We start from the raw sequence: 19,916 nt of genomic DNA, 5'->3' as shown, positions 1-19,916 counted from the left end.
AGAGAGTGAGTGCACAATAGGCAACAACAGTTACAAATAAATGAAACCTGCACGAAATCAGGACTAGACTCCAACTAGACCTGATCTAAACTTAGAACCCATAGTCATGACTGAACCAGAGCTAAGCCAGCACTTTATAAATCTTACTATCAAGACTAAACCCAATCCAAACCAAGAGTACACACACTAACACAATGTGACTTTTTCAAGTTTATTTAAAGTTGCTTTTTTTTTTTTTTTCCTTTCTAAAAACCAGCTTGTTTCTTGGAAGTCATGTAAGTCCTTCTAGTGACAACTGTACATGTGTGACACACTGTGCCTCCCTTGTGCCCTCTAGTGTCCTCTCTCAGATGTGCACGCTCATGGATGGCACAGACTGCTCCATGTGCTCCTGCCCCAGGGCAGTCGTGCCGGTACCTGTGCCAAAACAGGGCCTCCGACCGCCAAGGTTGCCATGGTGCTCGCTCAAAAACACACTGTCCCTGGCTCCTTCTCACATAATCATCTATACAGGGTGTGATCTGGACTCAAAACGAGCAGCTATATATACAGTACTGGGTACAAGTCCCAGACAGTTCTGTTTTAAGAATAACGACAAAGAAAGTTGTGAGAAAGTAAAGCAACAATAATGGAGAAAGAAACTAAGGGACAGGCCTTCATTCATAACAATATTAAACCACAAGGTGAGAATGAACCAAAATTAAACTAATCTTTCTTTAAAGTAGAAGTTGTGCATAATTTATGTAAAAATACAGAACACATGCATTCACATTCATAAACATTTCATAGTGGCACACATGTCACTGAAGTCAGTACATCATAATGGATTCAAAAAGTGAAAACACTATAGATACAAGAACTTGGACAATTCTGATTTTAAAACCACAAAAACCAATGCAGTGTTCTTCTTTACATAGATATGACTAAGACAGCTGACAGCGAGTGGGAGGACCTAATTGACCTTTCGAGCTGTAACTTGTTTGCTACTTGTGGTTTGGCACAAAATGTTCTTTGCACCTTTTTAAAGGCCCACAGTGAGTGTATCTGTTATGGTAGTTTGTGGTAGTGAACAGGAGCAGTGATATGCCAGATCACCACATTAGAGTTGGTACTTAATGATGATTTAGGCAGCCTATAGTATCTACAAATTACATTTCTGATCTGTTATAATTATTGTTTCCTCAACAAACATAAACAGAGCCGTGTATATGATATAATAAAGAGTTACTCAGACATGTGTGAATGAAACAAAACACAACTCCAGGAATGTTTTTGATAAGGTAACAACATTATAACAACCCTTAAATCTCACAAGAGTCCATTTGTGTAATAATGGACTGTTAATTATTTTTCATTTTCCCATCAGATTAACAGTATAATTAACATTTCAGTAACAAACGCCACCAAGGTATTTAAAAGACCACATTTTTCAATAACTTTAAGACACTATCAAGAAAAAAAAAAACTTCCCACTGGCTATTACTTTGAGTCATTTCCTGGTACAGATTTGGCACATTCTATTAAATAACATTATGTTCTACAACCTCTTTACACTCTTTGTCAAATGACATCAGTCTCCGCTGCAAAACGCCTGATTGTGTAAAGATTGAAAAGGGGAATGGAGCCAAAATCGACAAGAGAGAGCGGGAGGCAGGGAGGCAGGCACAGTCCTTAAATTAACTATTGGTCAAGGGTCAGATGGACATTTAATCTAACCAATCAGCTTCCTAATTACACGAGCGCTGCCAGAGCACGGGGCCTGTGTGTGTAGTCTGTGTAGCCAGTGTTGCGTGTAGAGGTCTTGTTTTAGCAAAATCAACATCTGGCCTTAATATTAGTACCATGTGTGGACAGCTAAAACACATACACATATAGACTGGTGAATTGGTCCTGACTGATACAAAGCCAGACTGAATGAATGGAGAGATAAGTTGTGGTAAGAAAAAGGCAAAAATCAAAACAAACATGAAACTAAGACTTGACAAGAGCTACACTAAATCAGGAACCGGGCTGAACCACCTCTGTATTAATGAATAAAACAGGGCTAACCCAGACTAAACCAGGAGTTGGTCAAGTCGGTCTAACCAGGACTAAATCTGTGACCAAAACCACATTTATTAATCCTTACCCAGGAAGACAAACTTTTCCAGACCATTTTTTGACACATGTACAAAAAAGATCTCAGTGAATCTCCGATAGCGGTGTCTTAAAATATCAAAATACTAATGTATCGTGATGCTAAATCGTGGGTTGCAGTATCAATATAGTATTTTTTGGTATATTTTACAAATGTATTTTATGGTGGTACTACAGTTTTGTTCAAGTATGTTCAGAGAGAGGAAGTGGTTTATTCTATATTGTCTTTGTAGTGGTTTAACAAAGAAACACAGTTGTTAAAATGTATTTGGTTCTAAAAAATTGTCATTTAAATATATTGCAGAATAGCAAGTGTAATATTGGACTAGTGTTGTAGTCAAGACCGCACTAATTGAGACCAAGACCTGTCCGAGACCACAGGGTCTTGAGACCAGGACAAGACCAAGACCTCTGAGGGTTGAAACCAAGACAAGGCCAAGACCACAGCCCATCGAGACCAAATCAAGACCATCTTTTTTCAACATTATTTGTATTTTACAGTTATTTTGACACATATATATCAATGTTTTTATAAATTGATCTCCATTTTATCACTTGTTGAGTTTCAGACCTCGAGACTGAGACCACAAGTCCAAGCGCCTTCAAGACCGAGACAAGACCGAGTCCAAGAGCTTTCACGACAGAGACAAGACTTCAGTCCAAACGCAGTTGAGTCTGAGACGAGACCAAGACTGCAAAAAAACAGTCTTGAGGCTTGTCTTGAGACCTAGACCGTTCTCGAGTACTATGACACTATCTCGACTATTGCATATATCACCGTATCGTCATAATATCATATTGTGAGAAATGTATCGAGTATCGTATCGAAACGTGAGGGACCCTGCGATTCCCTAGCCAGGCTGGCGTCACCTAGTGCCTCAGCTCAATTTCATTTTTCTCCAGTGACTAGGTCAAAAATCGGAATACACTAGACAGAAGTGCGAGTTCGGGCACCAGCCATTCAGCGAAGAGCCATACATTGTGTGTTGGCAATGATTCCTGAGATCGAGGATTTGAAGCCGGAATAAAGAGAATGTTTGGTGAATATTATCAAGGGGAAAGACGTTATTGCCCTTCTTTCTATGGGCTTTGGGAAAAGCTTAATATACCAGTTAGCTCCATTAGCCCAAATAGCAGCGATTGGTTAAATGAAGAAAAGTGCCCGCTTACTGTCGAGCAAACGAATTCTAATGCTGTGAGGTCAGACAGTTTCCACGAAGTGAAATCGGCTGATGAATCAAGCTAGCAATTCCCAGCCCTCATCTATGACTGTGTAAGTGACAAGTACAACCAGCTATTGATAAGAATAACACCAGAACTAAATTATTAACCCACAGTGAACTATGGATAAAATATAACATGACTAAACCAGGAGTGAAGCAGGTTTCAAGTCTGACCTAAACTGACTTGGATTGATTCTGTTTTAAGGCCAAGTTCCAAGTTCTGTCCCAGTTTAGTCACAATTTTTAAAAGTGTGAATGCACCCTAAGAAAACTGCCCTAAAATATGAGTAATAAAGTTTAAACTCAATCTAACTAATATTTTTAAACTTTCCAAATATACCTTTGTAATACACACAAACTGTCTTCTCCAGTCTTTCTCCTATAGCTGTGTGTGTGTGTGTGTGTGTGTGTGAGCTGATTGTAACAGTAATTGATGTAAACGTCTAAATTACCGCTAGGAGCTAAAATAACCGCTGTGTTTGAGCGTTGCCATGTCGACGTGATGAAAAACAGCTGGTTGGCGCGGAGACGGTATGGGTAGAACAAGCGAGTCACGGGTTGCCAGATCGGGCCAATGGAGCGGCTGCGTGTGTGGAAGGGACGTGTGTCTGGACCAATCAAAACATCAGAGAGGAGAGCAGATATCCAAACAGACTGCATGTTAGTCTCAAGTCATACTCGTTATATCAGATTACATCATATTAGGAGATACAGACTACTGGGAAAAGAAGGGAAAATGCCAGTAAGTTCCTCTACTTAATCTATAGGCATTTGAATAGGCAGGTCTGTGTAAGCATTAGTGCCAGATAGTTGTGGTCTGTCATAAGTAGGACTGAAAGCAATTTAGACAATGGGGGGAAAGTATTTTTAATAGAAGAACTACTGCGTGCCGTGTACTCGATTGTGTTTTTCCCAAAGAAAAAAGATTAAATAGTTATAAAAAAAAATCCTCTGGTGGTATTTGTTATACTGTTAACTCTGTGTTTAAAGGTCGTACAGTATATTACACAAAATTGACTCTTGTGAGCTTTAAGTCTTGTTAAAATGTTGCTACCTCTTCAAAACGCACATGGAGTTGTATTTTGTTTCATTCACACACGTTTGAGTAATTCTGAATCATAAGTCTGTCTACATCTCCAAAGCTCAAAACGCTTCGTTCCACCTTCTGATGTCATGATGACGTGGTAGTTTTCAAGTTAACTTTTTACATAGAATTGAAAAATCCATCAAAATGACTCTAGTGAAGGTGTATAAAGTTTAAAACAGTGTTCCCGCTCTTTTTCACAAATTTCAAAACTTTTCCATGACGTTTTCATGACCTAAAGTGAATTTTCCATGACTTTACGGCACCTACATGTTTAGAAATTACTTTTAGGGATAAATATGAAATGTTATCCCTTTCCACTCACCTTATGGTTTGGTATTATAGTTTTTTAACATTCAAAACACTGTCAGTGCATTTATTGTCATCTCTTTTAAACAAAAGGTGCATACATGTGTTTCAAAATAATCATAACAGCCTAATGAGAACTTAACAGAACACTGTAGTTGCGTGAAAGAGATACTAAAATACCATGACTTTTCCAAAACTTTCATTGAATTTCCAAAATTACATGACTTTTCCAGGCCTAGAAAATGACCATGAGAACCCTGTTAAAAACACAATAGAGCAATTTCCATATAATCACATGACATCACATGGTGGAACAGAGTGTTTTGTGTTTACAGAAGAGCATGTGTGAATAAAACAAAACACAGCTACAGGTTTGTTTTAGATGAGGAAACAACATTATAACACAGATCAGAAAATAGCGCAATATGGGCCTTTTAAAAACATACTTTCTTCGTCACAGTCTTCATCATGCTACAAATGAGTGACAGATGGATCGGCCAATCAGAGAAGTGTAAACTCTCAGAAGAAGCAGATAGTTGCTGCTCAATCACGACAAAGGTGTAACGGTAAAGTGTATGGAGTGAATGAATAATGCTCTGTAAAGTGTCTCTGAGTGTCCAGAAAAGCTCTATATAAAACTGATGCATTATTATTACCAAAATAATAAGTCAAAATAGAGACGTTTAGCCTGAAAATTCACAATACAGACTACATTTTTATACACATCGCCCACACCTTAAAGTTAAAGCTAAAACAAATCATTAAAATGGTGTGTTTTGATGGTCAATGTGTAGAGTTATAAAAATTTGCAGCAAAACTGTTTTCATACTTTTCAAATTGTGCCTGAAAATAGGATCGGGGAGTGAGTCACAGGCAATATAAACAAAATGCAGTGAAAAGTAGAGCCATTATGCAGAAAGAAAAGTGAAGGGAGAAAGCTTAATTAGTCTAGAAATAGCAATTAGAAATGTAACCACAGGAGATACTGTTTTGTGTTGCGTAGAACATTTACTTTTTCTCAGCTAATCACAAGCACATAATATTTAAACTTGAACAAACTTATAGGAGTTGCTTTTCCTGGAATGTTTATACATTTCTGTCTCGCATTTATTCATTATGGGTGTTTCTGTTGCTCAAAAAATGCAATAACTGCTTCTGTGAATAGACGACTCTCTACAGATCTGAACTGTAATGTAGCGTAGTGCTGTAACCTGCTTGACTCCCTCGTGATAGACAGGTTTAACCTATACTATGGAACATTCTGGACAAAGCAATAACATCTCCATGGAGACAGCAGGTGGCGGATCCTCCACTATAAATGAAACCATTAAAGTGCACTATGTAAGTTTTCAGACGTAGAGTTTGCCACGTTTTTGTCTCCATGGAAATGATGTTGCTTTATCTAGAACACAGGTGTCAAACATACGGCCCGGGGGCCAGATCCGGCCCTCCAAGACCTTTAATGTGGCCCTCGGCTGATTTTCTACATAAATATTTGAATTATATTTTCTATTAAAATATTGGTAATTTTCTGCGTCGCTTAGCATAGCAGCATCTCCAGCGCCTCTGTGCGTGGCCCCTCCCACCAGAGCAGCACAAAAGAACACTTGGCTCTTTCCAAACAATACTTGTTGACTGTTGACCGTGACACCCTCATCAGCAAAATGTCAAAAATAAGAAAAGTGGACACTGAGTGCAGGATTTTCCAAGAAAAAATGACTTATTCCTATTTGCATACAAGTTCATGTTAAAACTTTGTGCTGAAATAGAATTTTTCTTAAAGTTTCAGGTTGTTCATAATATTATAATATTTTGTAAAAGAAAGAGTTAATCAATTAAAAAAGATTTCTGTAATAGATTTGCATTTCTCTGCACAAATATTTGAACTTATTGTTATTTTTGGGGTTTATTTGCCATGAGTTTTCTGATCCGGCCCCTTTGAGATCAAAGTAGGTTGGATATGGCCCCCGGACCAAAATGAGTTTGACACCCCTGATCTAGAAGTTTCCACAGTAAGGCAAAGCATGTGTCTGTCTCTGTGGAGACAAACGTTTCGCACCAACAAGTGTCAGGTCAGATCTGTGGAGTGTAGGAGTGTAACAGTACATATATATTTGTGCCGAACAGTTTTGGTACAAGACGAGTGAGTTGGCGCAATTTGTGTGTTAAATTCCGCCATGACATATGCAGCTACATGGGAGGCTCGGCTTTTTAATATTCACGAGGAACTCATACGTGATTAGGGCAGTGTTTCCCACAGCGCTTTATAGTTAGGGCGGCTGCCTTGCCAACAATTGTCCCCCGCCTTGACTACATCTCTCAAAAACCACGTGAATCCTCGCAAAACTACGGTCGTCGCACCCCTTTCCTCATTTTTGCCTTTCACCGGCACAGAGCCAGTTTTGTTTATTGTTTACAAGGAATTTATTTTTATATATTTCATACATTATAATATTTCGTACATTTGTTGCTTTTTTGAGAATATTTTATTTAACTTATAAGCAGCACTTTGTATTTATTTTATTTTTCCATTTGGATAATGTTAAAACAAGTTGTTGGTTCAATAAAAACACAAATAAACAAAAAGCTAATGGTTTTTCATTTTGTTCCCATACTGAACCGAACTGTGACCTCAAAACCGAACCGTGATTTTACACTCCTAGTGAAGAAGCGAGCTAACTCACAGTAAGAATGGAACTAAAAAAGTAAAGTAAATCAATGTTTTATAGTTAAGTTTAATGCCAAATTGTGGAACTTCCAAGTTAGTTACATAGTGCCACTTTAACATTTTTCTTTATTTGACTTTAATGAGCCAGCCACAAAACTTTTCCCATTAAGATTAAATTAAACCAACAACTTTGATCCTCGACATCTCCGGCCGACTCACTTTCTGAATTTGCGTGAGCGGAAAATAACGCCACCCTGTCACCTTCGCCGCTGCACACGTCGTCGCGGTAACAGGCGTCTCGAAGCGGCCAAGATGTGGCATAACGCTGTCATTTGACTTCCCAGCCAAACGTAATACATCCCTATAGCAGACAATGAGCCTGCTTGTGGACTGTCACTCTGCGTAAAGCCATAGACAGACCATAACTGTCACACACTCCCATTAGCTTTAACCACATCTATGTTTCCACCGACAAATGTCCCGAGACTCAAATACACAGGTTGTCCGATTATGTTCCTCTTACACTAAACACAGCCACCATTTCATGAGCTGCGCGTATTATGGAGAAGCAGGCTTTTTCCAGGAGCGCGCTGTTTATTTGAGTGTCTGTGCTGATGGGAAATGTGACTGCTACACAAACAAACCGAGCGGCCCACAGTGGACAACAGTGTCTGTGTGAGGGAGAAGAGGTGGGGACAGGCTGTGGACTTTATTCAACGTGTACGAGGACTGATCTTTGATGTGTCTCACGCTACGATATTTATTGTGATATTTTGTGGAGGTTAAAGGTGCTTTGAGTAACTTTTCTGGCGGAGGGTCCGTCAAACGCTTTTCTCCATGGAGGTGTAACTGCTTTGTCTGGACTTTTTCACTTTTTTAAACCTTTCTATCTTCATGGAGACCAAACTAGACCAAGTGTCATACTGTGGAACATTCCAGACCCTCAACCAAAAAGTGACATAGTACACCTTTAACAAAACTGTAAATATACTACTTTGTCCTTTTTAAAACGTGCTGACAAGATTTAAAACAAAAAAACTAAGGTTTAGAAGTGCTTATAACAGCTATTTCTTGGAGCAATGGATCATGGTCAATGTAGTTCTCTCTGTTTTGAGCTGTTGCGGCATCATGACAATACATTTAAGCAAAGAAACTTGTAATTCGATATATTGTGATGGTCCTCGATATTACTGTGAGACCTCTGACGATACGATATCACGATATTTCCGTTATTGTTACTACCCTATTGTGTAGTATATCGTGTAGTATTAACAGTGCGCACACCAAGTAATTTCTTCTTACTACTTCTTACTTAATTACTTACTTAGGCGTAGCTAAAAATAAAGTAAAAATAAATACAGTTTACTTGCATATCGAGGAACAGTTAAAGTTCAATGGAGAGATATAGGATTTGTGATTGATTACTGAATGTCTCTACCCACTCTCTACACATTTCACACATTCAGACCAAACAAATCTTATATAAATACATACAATACATACTTATTCAACATATAGGAGGACCAATATGTGATGGTGGCGGTACAGTGTAGTATTAACGGAGCGTATTCCAAGTCGTTTCGTCTTACTGCTTAGATTGTGGCGTAGCTAAATAATAAAGTAAAAACAAGTAAGCTTTATTTGCATAATAAGTATCGTCAAAAGTCTCACAGTAATATCGAGGGCCATCACAATATATCGAATTACAAGTATCTTTGCTTAAATTCATTGTTATGATGCAGCAACAGCTAAAAACAAAGGGAACTACATATACCACGATCCTTTGCTCTGTTTCAGTCCAAACTACATGATGAAATAACTGTTATTAAACATTTTTACACCTTGATTATTTGCGTTATGACAGAAAAGTGGCATAATGTATTCACTTTTTTGTTAGCCTCCACAAAATATCGCAATAATGTTTGAACTTTTATTTATCCAACATAATAACAGAAATATTTCCAAGTTATTTGTTCATTTCCTTTTTTCTCAGTGTTTATGACCACCATTATTATTATATATTTTTTTTTTACTAAAACAAGATTCTCAATTTACTGAAACTGAATCTAAATTACACTTTCTTTATTCACCTGTTGAGAAATTGTTGATTTGTACTTTTTCCTTTCCAATCAGAAAGTTATTGAAAAGTTTCCAGCAGTGCTAAAAACAGTGCTGCGTACATCAGTTTTTCAATATAGCCAATGTAATATTACAAACTTCAATATATGAAAGAAAACTCCTATTTAAGTGTCTATTTTGGTCACACACACACATACACACAAATGCAGCATCAGCTCTATAATTTCCTGTAGCGGATATAAAGTGATGTTAAATTATCAGCAGTGAAAATAAGTTCCATTCATGCTTTAATTTCCTTACAAAACACTCACACACACTCCCTCACACAGCCAGCGCATGCCAATGAGAAAGTCGATCACAGAGGAGAGGAAATAGAAAGCAAAGTAATGAGACCTTTATGGAAATACAACTATGTGTGTGTGCGTGTGATTGTGTGTGTGTGTCTTTGTGTTGTTTTGTGCAAGTCTTAAACATAATTAGCTCCGTCGGGTACAAATGTAAACGAGGGGAACTTAAATGAAAAGTCTTCTTGTGATCTGCCTTAGCCCACATCGCGTTTATCTCTCGGAGTCGTCTCTCAAATGGATACCAATGTCACGCATGGGGCTGTTGTAAAAGCCCTGCGGTTTTCGCTGTGGCAATTTGACCACATAAGAGGAAAAACAATGACAAATCCATACTAAAAAAGTTGCAATGCTGTGAAGAACAAAGCGAGACTACGTTACGTTTAAGTTTCATTATGTAAACCTCCTTAAATGTGCATTGTGTAACTTTCCTGGCAAAGGGTCTGTCTTTTCTTCATTGAGATGCTATTGCTTTGTCTGGAAAGTTTCACAATATGGCATTAAACCTTTCTATCTTCTCACCAGACCAAGTTACGGGTCAGTTCTGTGAAGAGGCGACCCCGCTTACGTTAAAAAAATCCTGTTTTTGAGCAATAAAACCACCTGTAATTGAATAAACGTACAGTAGAGTTGTTTAATGTCATACTGTGGAAGATTTTAGACAAAGCATTAACATCTCCATGGAGAAAAGCCATAAAAGTTACACAATGCACCTTTAATTTACATTTTTAGGAGGGTTATATAATGAAATTCGAATGTAACATAGTCTTGCTTTGTTCTTCACAGCATAGCAACTTTTTCGCATGGATTTGTTATTGTCATTTCCACCAGAAAAGTTACACAATGCACCTTTAATTTACGTTTTTATGGGGGTTATATAATGAAATTTAAACGTAACATAGTCTTGTTTTGTTCTTCACAGCATAGCAACTTTTTCACATGGATTTGTCATTGTTTTTTGGCCGAACCTCCACCAGAAAAGTTCCACAATGCACCTTTAAGTGATGACATTTTCTCCATTTTTAAGATACGCTGAAATTTGACACTGTTCCCAAAAACTGTTGCACTGATTGCGTTTCATGTCAAAATCTGTTTATCTGTGTAACTATAAGATCCTTGAGCTGGAATTCTCTTTGAAATCTCAATCTGGTCTTTGTTAGATGAGCTAAACTTTGAGCCGATTCACATATGTCCACATGTTTCATAGCGGGACCTTTTCAGACCCAGAAAACCACTATTACTCAAAACGCATCCCTTCTCATTTATAACTACAGCATCAACCAGGCTTTTACTTCAATTTCTTTTCTAAACCTCATAAGCTTTCTGTCCCCATCCTCAGTCAAATGGCCCGTAAATAACATTTCAGATGGCAAACATGTCCTCAATGTAATAAATCACTATAAAAACAAAGCCAATAGCAGCGCAATGTCTCAACGCGCCAACACTATGCGGCAATTATAGATCAGGCCTTTCAAAAGAAAATATTCCTCTTTCTTCAAAGTGATCCCCTAACCAGAATACTAAAGATGTGGACGTGTGTGTGGTGCAGTTATGTATCGATCTTAGCCAGGTGAGATGTCCTTTGGGAGAAGAGAAAGGAACGGAGAATATGTGGGGTCAATGTTACAGAGAGTAAAGCTATAAGGATTTCAAATGATTATTCACTTTCACTTGATACAAACGCTTGCATTTAAATGTTTCTGTTGTAGGATCTGGCCTGATTCACCAGCCGGTTTCACTTCGTGGAAACCGTCTAACATTGCAGCATTAGAATTTGTTAGCTCGATGGTAGGCGGGTACTTTTTTTTTATTTAATCAATCACTGCTATTTGGTCGTGACGTACGTAATGCGCCAAATCCCGTAGGAAGAAGGGCAATAACGTCTTTCCCGTTGAGACAATTCACCAAACATTCTCTTGTTGCAGCTTTAAATTCTCGATCTCGGGAATTGTTGCCAACACGAAGAATGTCTGTCTTCGTCTACATCCATCTCGACCTCTTTGTTTACGGTTGTGCTGTACCACAAAAGGGACCCAGAGAGGCACTTGAGTTTGATGTCATGGCTTCACTGCTCTTCACTGATTGGCTGGTGCGCGGTCTACAACTTCCAGGGTTCTTGCAAACCGTCAAGTGTATTCAGATTCCTGCCCTAGTCGCTGGAGAGAAATGAAATCGAGCGGAGGCACTAGGATCTGGCAACCCAAAGTGATGAATGAAATAGAATTACATTTGTTGTCATATTCATATTTTGATTTATACTTGATTTTGATTTTAACATGTTTACTATAACCAGAAGAAAGAGGGTTAACGGAATATTTGAGCATCAAGAGGACTTCTGGTTTTCGTAGTCTCAAAAGAACAAGCAAAATGGGTCAGGAAAAAATGTATTCTCATGCACATATCTGAAGTGCTGCTGTTGAGTCCAGAATGTCTCAAAGTCAAAATCAGTTTTTGTGATTTCTTATCATTGCAAGTGCTTCTCTAGCAGAATACTAAGAGCGTATCAGACAACAGTGCACCCACTTGGGATTGCAAAAAGAAAAAATAATAGAAAAATAAAAAGTAATCAGTGGAAGAATTGTAGATGCCTAACACAATTTAAAAAAAGGACATTTCAGATTTTCTTTTGTCTCTTTTTAAAGGGCACTATTTTCTGTTTTGTTCTGTAATAATGTTATTTCCTCATCATTAACATACTTGGAATTGTGTTTTGTTTCATTTACTCATGATTAACACGCAAACCCTTTTCTTTTCTCAAACAGAAAGCAATGTTCCACCTTGTGATGTCATGTGGTAATACAAGAAGTGCTTCATTTTGTTGTTAAACTCCATACACCTTTACTAGAATGACCTGGATAATTTCCACTTTACAAAAGTAAAACTATGGCTCGATGACATCACAAGGTGGATCAAAGCATTCTGAGTTTTGGAGATGTAGACTAATGATGCAGGATTACTCAAACGTGTGAATGAAACAAAACACAACTCCAGACATGTTTTTGAGGAGGTAACAACATTCTAACATGGATTAAAGCTCACAAGTGCCAGTTTAGTGTAACATAACCTTTAAATCTCACACCTACACCTGTTTTTTCACTTCACCCTTTCACCTACTACCACATGATTTCAGCCTTGCCATTTCCGAAACGCCAATTTGTACCATGGGTGGGTCCACCTTTTAGAATTCACACTTGGGTTCTGGTTGCGTCAAAGGCTGCATTTAAATTGAAGCTCCTATCTCTCTCCCGGTCTCTGCGTGTGTGGCTTTAAATATCGATGATCCTTTGAGCTCCCCTCCCTGAAATGAGTCAGCCAAAGCGCGTGCCTTGTACTTTCATTTTTTCCTTTTAAATGCTTTGTTTTAAGGTTAAGGTTACAATTAACTTAACTTGTATCTGTGATGGTCAGGGTAAGAGCTGGGTGCTTGGGCGTAGCTATAATAACGAACGAGCTGACAGTAAAATGAAGGTGGTGCGTTTGTGTCAGTGGAAGCCATGGGGGAATAAATATTGCGTTGTGAATAAAAAGGAGAAGCAAAGGCCGTATCTTATGAAGCCATTATAGTAATAAGTCGTGTCTAGTTGGTGGATGAATTATAAAAGTATCTGTGCCTTCCTCCCCCTACGCACCCACTGTCAATGATTACTTTACTGATGCATTAGTTGAAGTGAAAAAATAAAAAATGTAATCTTATAAAACTAAAGCATTGCAGAAAAAAACAATTTAAATTATTAGTTGAGTAACTGTGTGGAAAATAGCTACAAATAATAAAACAGACTTCTATGACAGGCTAAGAAATGAATCAGTGGGTCTGTATTAGAAATGTTAAGTCATAAATATAGTAACAGGTTATGTACCATATTTTTCTGACTATAAATCACACTTTTTTTCATGTTTGGGTGGTCCTGTGACTTACACTCCGGTGTGACTTATATATTAAAATTTTCACACTGACAGAGGGCGCTCTAGGCTTCTGTGCCTGTGTCTGCTACTTCTATTACTCCTGTACTACTGTCACTTCACTCTACTGCGTATGTCTCCTGCAGAAAGAGACACAAATGCCCCCAAAATGAAAATCATATTTTACAGATTACAAGCTGCAAGTAGCAAAATATGCAGCCAAAAACTGTAATTGAGCAGCAGAAAGAAAATTTCGATTGAGCAAGAAACTTGTGACAACCGGGTGGGTGCACCAGGCAACTTTCCTGATAGTCACTGGATGGATCGACAAAGCCTGGACTTCAGTTGGGATTCAGAAAGGCCGGAATAACAACTGGAACTGATGCTGAATCTGACGATAGCTACGCAGAAAATACGGTAGTTGTAGTTTTCATATTAACATTTACCTTTTTAGTTCAGTAGAGATTGGTAATTCCAGGTCTGAAATTACCCAAATGATTCTGGTGGGGGATGTATGGAGTTTAAAAACAGAGTAGAGCACTTCTTGTATTACTATATGACACCCCAAGTGGAGAGTCTGAGAGTTTGAATGAAGAACTCAGCCTAAATATGCAGGGTTTGTGTGTTAAACATGTGTGAATGAAACAAAACAACTCCAGGTCTGTTTGTGATGAGGAAACAACATTATGACAAAACTCAGAAAATAGTGGTAATATGGGCTCTTTAAATCACATCAAATCTCTTAGTATAAATGGAATTCAGTCACGGGGCTGTTTCTTGTTACAGATGCCAAAAGTGAAGCTATTATGTTTTCAAATGACAATCGCTATGGCAACAGTAATATTTTTATCACTTGATGTGTCATCTGCTTACAATGCACTAGGTTGCAACTAGCACTTTTAATTCTGCAATTACTACCTTCTGTCACTACCTTCTATAACACCCAAAACTCATCCTTTTTCTTGCCCACATACTGAAATACTAGAATAAAAGTAGTAGATTTTTCATTATCATCATTATCCAGCTCTACATCTGTCTTTCTTTCTTTTTAGACTTTTATCTGCGTATGACTCACCGCACCTCTTCATATCATTTTTCGATTTTTTGTTCTCACGCATTCCTCCCGACTACAAACACGCACGGCCCCACCCTACGTAATGAGTTAACCTCTTATAGCCCCACCCAGCCGTCTGTGCCAAGACACTGCCACCACCACAGAGTCTAGAAATGTATAACTCCACTATGCAGGCTCATATGGCTCGCTGCATGCTAACCACTCACACTTAATACAAGCACAAGTCGTTGCCGTGGGGTTTTATAGGTCTAATCTGATCTAATGTAATAATAGCCAATAGGCACGCAGAACTGGGCGACCGCAGTCTGTCCCCGAGCGCCGTGTCATGACATCACTAGAGAGCAAAGCGTCGTGGGTGATGGCGATGGCCGGCTGACAGGTGGCTGTTTCTGTATTTGCGACACAGCTGCCATGACAACGGGCGGGTTTTGCATTAAAAAAGGAGCCAAATATACTAAAAATGACCAGCGATACTTGTGGGAAAGGAAATGATGTCTGTAAATTTTATCCGCGAACAAAAGGGCCACCCAGGACTGGTCTTAACGGTGTTGATCGGGGCTTTGAGTGGGCTGTGAAAGCTCGCCACATGACGCTCCATCCTCACATCTGATTCAAAAGAAAAGATGATCAAGGTGTAATAATAGCAAAGCTTTGATGGCTAATGCTCTCAACGGGGACACCGAATATAAGGTACTACAATTCAAAAGAGCAAAGAGGACCTATTCTGAAACACTATTGTTAGATAGTTATATGTTGTTTAAGGGGAACAATTAATAAAGACATGCGTAAAGATCTCAGTAACATATTTAAATAGCACTTTTCTATCTTCAAGGCACTCGGAACGCTTTACATCAAGCAACCACTCACCCATTCATACACACTTTCATATGCCAAAGACACAATGACAGCATTCATGTGTGGGAGCTGGAATCGCACCGCCAACCTGTGCGTCAATGGATGTGGCCACTCTACCAATGATATTTATGTCGAGAGCGGGATTCAAAGATGGTGGAAGAATAGTCAGTTCAGTCTGGAAACCCTCAGCTTGTTTTGTATGGTGTATTTTTTTACCACCGTCAATCAATTATCCTGTTGCGGTACACTTTAATGATCATAGACATCACATTTGTTCACTCCGTTTCTGTGTTTTTGAGCATGTCCCCGACCATGACCATCTACTCAAGCAAATATTATGCAAACTGGATTCATACCCTCCAAACTTTAGCTCCAAAAAGTCTTAATGATGACTTTAATTTAAGCATTTCTTGTGATTATTATGTTTCTTGCCTCTGTTGGGCCGTACATGGGCTGGATTATAAGATCCACTCTGTATAATACAAAAGTGTATATGGCACGACAGCCTTATTCCATAGTTGGGTGAATATATACAATGTCTATATGTATTCAGATATTCTTATATTAAATTTTTTATTATTTTATTTTATTTTTTAAATTTTCCAATTATTTTTCTATTTATATTATTATTATTATTATTATTATTATTATTACACTGTATGTTAATTGCCTTTGTTTTTTGAAATATGGATACACTGTTCCTTTACGACCTGTCACCCTTGGGTGCTTGCCACACCCTATTTAAGATGGCTACCTAAGCTCTCGTTGCACGGTTTGTCCTAATAAATCTAACATTTTGCAAGTAAGATGGTGTGCAGGATTTTTTTCTGTTACCACCATCAATCAAAATAAAATAATCTTTATGTTTAACACAAATGAATTTATATGTGTGTGTGTTTTTGGCATCAAAGTGGAAAGAAAGAGTGTAGAGTGGAAGCTTCAAAATGTCCTACCCGTAGCAGTGACTGGGACTCCTCTTTGGCCGCTCCCTTGCCCTCTTGTCCACCACTCCCTCCGGTCCCGCCTCCTCCTGTAGCCCCGCCTCCAGCTGCCGTTGAGAACTGCTGATTGGTCATTTGCTTCTCTCCCGCACCTCCACCTGCCCCTCCTCCACCTCCCGACCTTCCGCCTCCGTACAGTTTGGTTTCTCCCATAAACATTTTAGAATCTCCCATGAACGCTTTGGTGTCACTCAGATAGACCATACTGGGTGAGCCTCTTTTGGATTGCGGTGACTCGTGATTGGGCGAGACGAATGACAGTGATAGGCTGCTCGGGTAGAGGGAGGGGCTGCCACTTCCTGGTCGAGTTTCGGCCCCGATTCGCTCCTTGGGCACCCAAAGCAGACCATGCGCCTGCTCCCCCCCTCTCTCCACTGTCCCTCTTGTGTCCGCTATCACCCATCCTTTCTCTCTCTCCTTCTCCTCGCCACTTTCACTTTTGACCACACTCTCCTCCCTGCCCCCCTCTGCCAGCCTTCCCTCGGGGGGCGCTAGCGAGTACAGCAGTCGGATATCGCCCTTGCTCTCCTCTTTGATGGCTAATGTAGAGGGAGCTGAACACCCATTGGCCGAGAGAGTTAGAGAAGGCGTGAAGGAAGCGGCTAAGGGGGAGGAGTTTAGAGAGTGGGCGGAGTCGTGGCAATGGGCAGAGTTAAAATGGTCGAGGAGGGCTGTTGAGTCGGGGGCGGTGAAGTCACAGCGTCTGCAGCGGCAGCATGCATGGACACGTCTAAAAGAGCACAAACAAAAACAAAGTGTGGATTATGAGATTACCAATATTTATTTAGTTTCTGTTTTAAAGGTTAAAGGTGCACTATGTAACTTCTACTGCAGTGATTCTTAACCATAGGGTCAGGGCCCAAAGTAAGGCCGAGACCACCTCCTTGAGGGCCCACAATCAGTACAATATCATGCATTTAATTTGAGACAGGTTACTTTGTTCAGAAAAATTTGGTCCCCAAAACTGAGAAGGTTAAGAACCCCTTTTCTAGTGTGTGGATCCATCACCTGAAGAGAAGTGCCCAGAATATTCCACAATATGACATTAAACTCATCTTTTTAAATATTGGTTAGTTTTTATTTATTTATTTTATTTATAGGTTTTCATGAATAATAATACATAACCTCTAAAGGCCACAGGCAGACAAGAATTCTTACTAGGAATGGGCAAAAATATTGAAATGTCACTATATCGTATTGTTTAATTTGATGATAGTATCGATATCGTAACAAGAGTATTTTTTGGTATATTTTACACAATTATTTTGTGTAAGAGCTACAATTGTGGTGACATTTTCACTGATTTGAGTAAAATGGGTGTTTTTCATCTTAACTTTGCACAGACTTAGTGGTCTTAGTATCACAGCCATGATTTAGCCTTTGTTTTTCACTGAACTGTATCAAATCGATTTGAAATATATCGTATCGAATCATATTGAATTGAAACTGCAACTACACTTAATCGAAAAGTGTTTCATATCGTGGCCGATGTATCAAGGTATGTATCATATCGACAACTTCTTAATGATACCCAGCCCTAATTACCCCTCTGCTGTTGTCATCACCTGCTTGCTCGATGGAGAGATTAATGCTACACTGTGTAACATTCCAGGTAAAGAAATAACATCTCCATGGAAGGATAGCTTCCATGTCTCAGGCAAACATGATCCATAACTACAGAATATGAACAATTACTGTAAAATACAGGATCAGTTGTACTATGGGCAATAAACTGCACAATTTACAACTTAATATTGCCTTATAATTGCTGTATAAGAGAGATTTATAGAGACTTGTTTTTCTCTAAGGACCAGACTTGATTTGTTCTAACTATTCAGGTACAGCAAAAGCATTGCTAAACTATGACTCATAGTCTGTTAAATCATAGTGAGTTAGAGAAAAAGTGAAGAATGTACATTAATCTGAAAGGCAAGAAATGAATCATCCTTAATACCGAACTCTAGTGGCTGAGGCTATTAGGTTTACTAATATTTTACACTAGCCACTGTGTCTGTGGAGCTTTGTGCTGTTTGGGCTGTACTGACAAGTTTGTAGTTGTAATATTCAAAATTACACTGGTTGTTAAAGGTACACTGTGTAACGTTTTGGTTGGGAGTCCATCATCTGCTTGTCATCGCTCTGCCTGGAATGTTCCACAGTGTGACATTAAACAGCTCTACTTTACATTTATTTAATTACAGGTGGTTTTATAGCTCAAAAATACCAAGAAAAACAGGCATTCTGACTGTGAGGGGGGTCGCCTCTCCACAGATCTGACCTGTAACTTGGTCTGGTTTGGTCTTCAAACATTTCAGACAAAGCAATAACATCTCAATGGAGAAAAGCATTTGACGGACCCTCCACCACAATAATATCATGGAGCATCACAGTATATCAAATTACAAGTCTCTTTGCTTAAATTAAGACTTATGGTGCAGCAGTAGCTAAAAAAAAGACATTGGGAACTACATAGACCATGATCCTTTGCTCCATTTAAGTGCAGACTACAAGAAGAAATAACAGTTATAAGCACTTTTAAATCTTAGTTCTTTGGATTAAGTCTTGTCAAGGCATTTTAAGAGGAAAAAGTAGCATATTAATAGTTTTGTTCACCTCCACAAAATATCGCAATAAATATCGTACCGTGAGATTTGAATAATGTTACATCCCTAATTGTGAGCCTCCCTCACATCATGAGCTTTTCCATGATATTGCAATAAATATCGTAGCGTGAGGTTCATACCGTGACCTTTAAAGAAAGCTCAAGCCTTCATTCATGTTATTATTTATTTAGTTTGGTTTAGTTTTCTTTCTTTCTATTTTAAGTGAACAAATGTGGCTGCATTAGTTATGTTCTGTTTTACATTTGTTTTTTTTGTTTTTTTACTTCCTCGTAAATATCCTTTTCTGTTTTGTGACAGCAGGAGCCCTTGATAACAAAAACACATAAACAACATAATATCTACACAAGTGCTGACATCTTTCTGTTTCCAGCAGCCATTTGTTTGACAGTTTTGTTTAGAAATGACAAAACAAATTCCAACAATAGACACCAAAGATTTGCATATTCAAAGCTATCTATGAATACATTCTTATTATTTGCTTGATGTAACTTCTTTGTCTGACTGAAAATGCTGTGGAAAACTAAATACTTAACTCTTCTTAAACACTTAAATGTGAGTGGGGAGAAGAACACTGCATTATGGTCACCTAATATTAAGCACAGTCAGTCTCCACCAGAT

At 38.6% G+C, this 19,916-nt stretch overlaps 1 protein-coding gene across 4 annotated transcripts in view; it reads right to left on the bottom strand.

Annotated features, from left to right (window-relative positions):
- trps1 (trichorhinophalangeal syndrome I) overlaps positions 1 to 19,916 on the bottom strand; it is a 229,054-nt gene that overhangs the window by 78,301 nt on the left and 130,837 nt on the right. For all 4 annotated transcript variants that reach the window (XM_020934354.2, XM_055157215.1, XM_055157216.1 and 1 more), the window contains one exon: positions 16,627 to 17,404. In XM_020934354.2, the coding sequence (XP_020790013.2) occupies positions 16,627 to 17,404 (778 nt within the window). The remainder of the gene's footprint in view (positions 1 to 16,626; positions 17,405 to 19,916) is intronic.

The sequence above is a fragment of the Boleophthalmus pectinirostris genome, unplaced genomic scaffold (assembly GCF_026225935.1).
Source record: "Boleophthalmus pectinirostris isolate CB_2022bp ecotype Guang Dong unplaced genomic scaffold, ASM2622593v1 HiC_scaffold_21, whole genome shotgun sequence".
Lineage (NCBI taxonomy): Eukaryota > Metazoa > Chordata > Actinopteri > Gobiiformes > Gobiidae > Boleophthalmus > Boleophthalmus pectinirostris.
The sequence above is the reverse complement of the archived record's forward strand: the minus strand, read 5'-3'. Positions and strand labels throughout refer to the sequence as shown.